At 34.5% G+C, this 3,151-nt stretch overlaps 1 protein-coding gene across 1 annotated transcript; it reads left to right on the forward strand.

Moving 5' to 3' along the window:
* Positions 1-129: 129 nt before the first annotated feature.
* On the forward strand, positions 130-2,973 carry LOC120859915 (mitotic spindle assembly checkpoint protein MAD2A-like; the record flags this gene model as incomplete). Its single annotated transcript, XM_040235827.1, has 4 exons — positions 130-250; positions 972-1,005; positions 1,674-1,779; positions 2,463-2,973. Coding segments are annotated over 4 exons (434 nt in total), but the record flags the coding sequence as incomplete, so codon positions are not given.
* Between the last annotated feature and the right edge of the window lie 178 nt (positions 2,974-3,151).

Consider the following 3,151-nt stretch of genomic DNA (forward strand, 5'->3'; position numbering starts at 1 on the left):
CTGCACAATTTGGAGGAGAACCAAAATAGCAGTGGGAGAAATTTGCCAAGGATACGAAGTTGGCCTTGAGAGGAGAGTTACTTTGTAATGCAGTAAACTAAAAAAGATGCCTTGTTTTGTGTATTGCAGAATGGTTATACAAGTGTTCAGTTCAGAAACTGGTGGTAGTCATCTCAAATATTGAAAGTGGAGAGGTCCTTGAAAGCTGGCAGTTTGATATTGAGTGTGACAAGACTGCAAAAGATGACAGGTAAGTAGAAAGTACTTCCATTTTCGTATGTTTTAAAATTTATTTTCTTTACCAAATGAGTTCTAATTATATTGAACAAGTGTCATATAAAGTACAATTTTTTTCTAGGATGTTTATTTTTTTATATATAAATTTATTTATTTTAATTGGAGGCTAATTACTTTACAATATTGTATTTTGCCATACCTCAACATGAATCCGCCATGGGTATACACATGTTCCCCATCCTGAACCCTCCTCCCACCTCCCTCCCTGTACCATCCCTCTGGGTCATCCCAGTGCACCAGCCCCGAGCATCCTGTATGATGCATCGAACCTGGACTGGCGATTCATTTCACATATGATATTATACATGTTTCAGTGCCATTCTCCCAAATCATCCCACCCTCTCCCTCTCCCACAGAGTCCAAAAGACTGTTCTATACATCTATGTCTCTTTTGCTGTTTCACATACAGGGTTATCGTTACCATCTTTCTAAATTCCATATATATGCATTAGTATACTGTATTAGCGTTTTCTTTCTGGCTTACTTCACTCTGTATAATAGGCTCCAGTTTCATCCACCTCTTTAGAACTGATTCAGATGTATTCTTTTTAATGGCTAGAATGTTTAATTTGATCTTTAGTCTTCCGTGGCAAAGAATAGTTCACTGTCTTATATAGATAATGTACTTTTAACATAATTGCCTATGGTGTAAATTGGTGAACTTCACCCTTCAGTGTTTATGGTAGTCTGTACCTGGTGGCCCGTTTAGTGAATTGTTTAAAGATACTTTTAACCATCAGGGATTTTCCTAGATTCCCCAAGCTTAAGATTCAGCTCTGTTGCATTTCATTGAATGCCCCAAATTTTCTAAGACACTTCATAAAAAAGTTTCCAGAGCACTTGAATGGGAAATGCTCATATGATCATGTCTAGCATTGTCCTGGGCTTGCTTACTGGTAAATTCAGAATCATTGTTCATAATGAAATGTAGTTTGCTTCTGAAGCCTTTGGTTTTTTTTAGGAAATTTTTAGCTTATAAAAATAATTTGATATTTAATTTAATATCTTATTTGAGGCAGTAGGGAATTAAGCATTAGGAAAAATGCACCAACAAAATATTTTAGGTACTATAATTTTCATTTTTTGAAAGGTACTGTAGTTTTCCTAACTTGAAGCACTTGGCCAGTTTTCTGATTATCTGATACCAAATGACCTGATTTTAAGACTACCCCTAGAAAATGACTGGAATGATAAATGAAATAATAAAAATGCATATGCCTCTTGTGGTATATAGGCCCTAATGATATACTTATAACTTACCAAAAAAAACCCACTCCATTTTAATGTATTACTTACTTGATCTTGGAAACATTTAATCAGTCTTACCAATGTTGTAAATAATTTGTTAACACTTCAATTGATTTGGTTTCTTCAAGAATGCACCCAGAGAAAAGTCTCAGAAAGCTATCCAAGATGAAATCCGTTCAGTGATCAGACAGATCACAGCTACAGTAACATTTCTGCCACTGTTGGAAGTTTCTTGTAAGTAGTATACAACTTCACATTGACTTAAGGTTTGTCAGGGAAAAGACTAACCTACTATTTTAAGAATTAGCCCTTTGTTAAATTTTTTCTTAATTACTAATATATAATGAAAATGAAAAACACATTATAAAGCAGAAGTAGTGTTATATGCATTCTAGGAATTTGGAAATTCTGAAAAGGAAAGGAATGAAAGTATTCCACAATATTCATTCTTGAATGTCTTAATATAATCCCGTTCATTATCTTAATTTTTTATGTATATTAAGGCTAGTCATAACTGTCTTGCTTTTCTACCTTATCAGATATTTCCTGAATGCCTACTATATGCGAGACACTGCTCTAGGCCCCAGGCTACATCAGTCACAGAGCCCAGATGTTAGCTTCCCTTCAGGTGACCTTTGTGCTGTCCTATGGGATTGACTCCATACTTTCTGCAGATAATGGTTTTCTCTTTAAAAAAATAGCAAACTTGAAGTTTTCATAAGATAAAGCAAAAGGAGTGCAATATTTTCTGTAATACAGTAAATTTCTATTGAGGAAAAGCAATTAACTAGTCATTACAGACCAGGCTAAACTATGTTTTCTAGTACTGTGGGTGGTTCAAAATGTGAGAGAGACAAGGAGGGTTCTTCTACTTTGGAAAAAAATAATGTACTTTAATGATTTTATCTCCAATTTAGGTTCATTTGATCTCCTCATTTATACAGACAAAGATCTGGTTGTACCTGAAAAATGGGAAGAGTCGGGACCACAGTTCATTACCAATTCTGAGGAAGTTCGTCTTCGTTCATCTACTACTACAATTCACAAAGTAAATAGCATGGTAGCCTACAAAATTGCTGTCAATGACTGAGGATGAGATATGGACAATAACGTGCTTGTAACTCTGAAATGTGGTTTTCCTACCAGATCAACTAGAGTTGATCTGTTTTATTCCATTGGTTAATTTTTAGATGAGGAAAACTTAACATGATACTTGACTGAATCTGTGCAAAATTGTTCCGTTTTTGGTACCTCTATCTGACTTTCCATAGGGTTGACATAAGTTACTGCACAGATTGCGTCAGTACTGCAGTGTTACTTTCTTTGAAGGTAGTAACCATAGGTGGAAAAACTTTTGCTAAATGCCTTTCTAAATCAGACTTTTGGTCAAGTAGCTTGACTCAGAATACAGAGAAATATTTAAATATAGGACAAAAGAAATATGAATATTCAGAATCTTCATTTACATCCTGAAAGTAACTGATAGTCCCTAAGTAGTGAAATATTTCTTCTATTGCATCCTCTTGTCATTTATTTCATTTGTATAGTTTCCGTATTGAAAAAAATGTCCAATTATTTGAGTTTAATTTATGTAACTTGAGCCTAT

This window comes from Oryx dammah, unplaced genomic scaffold (genome assembly GCF_014754425.2).
Source record: "Oryx dammah isolate SB20612 unplaced genomic scaffold, SCBI_Odam_1.1 HiC_scaffold_4497, whole genome shotgun sequence".
NCBI lineage: Eukaryota > Metazoa > Chordata > Mammalia > Artiodactyla > Bovidae > Oryx > Oryx dammah.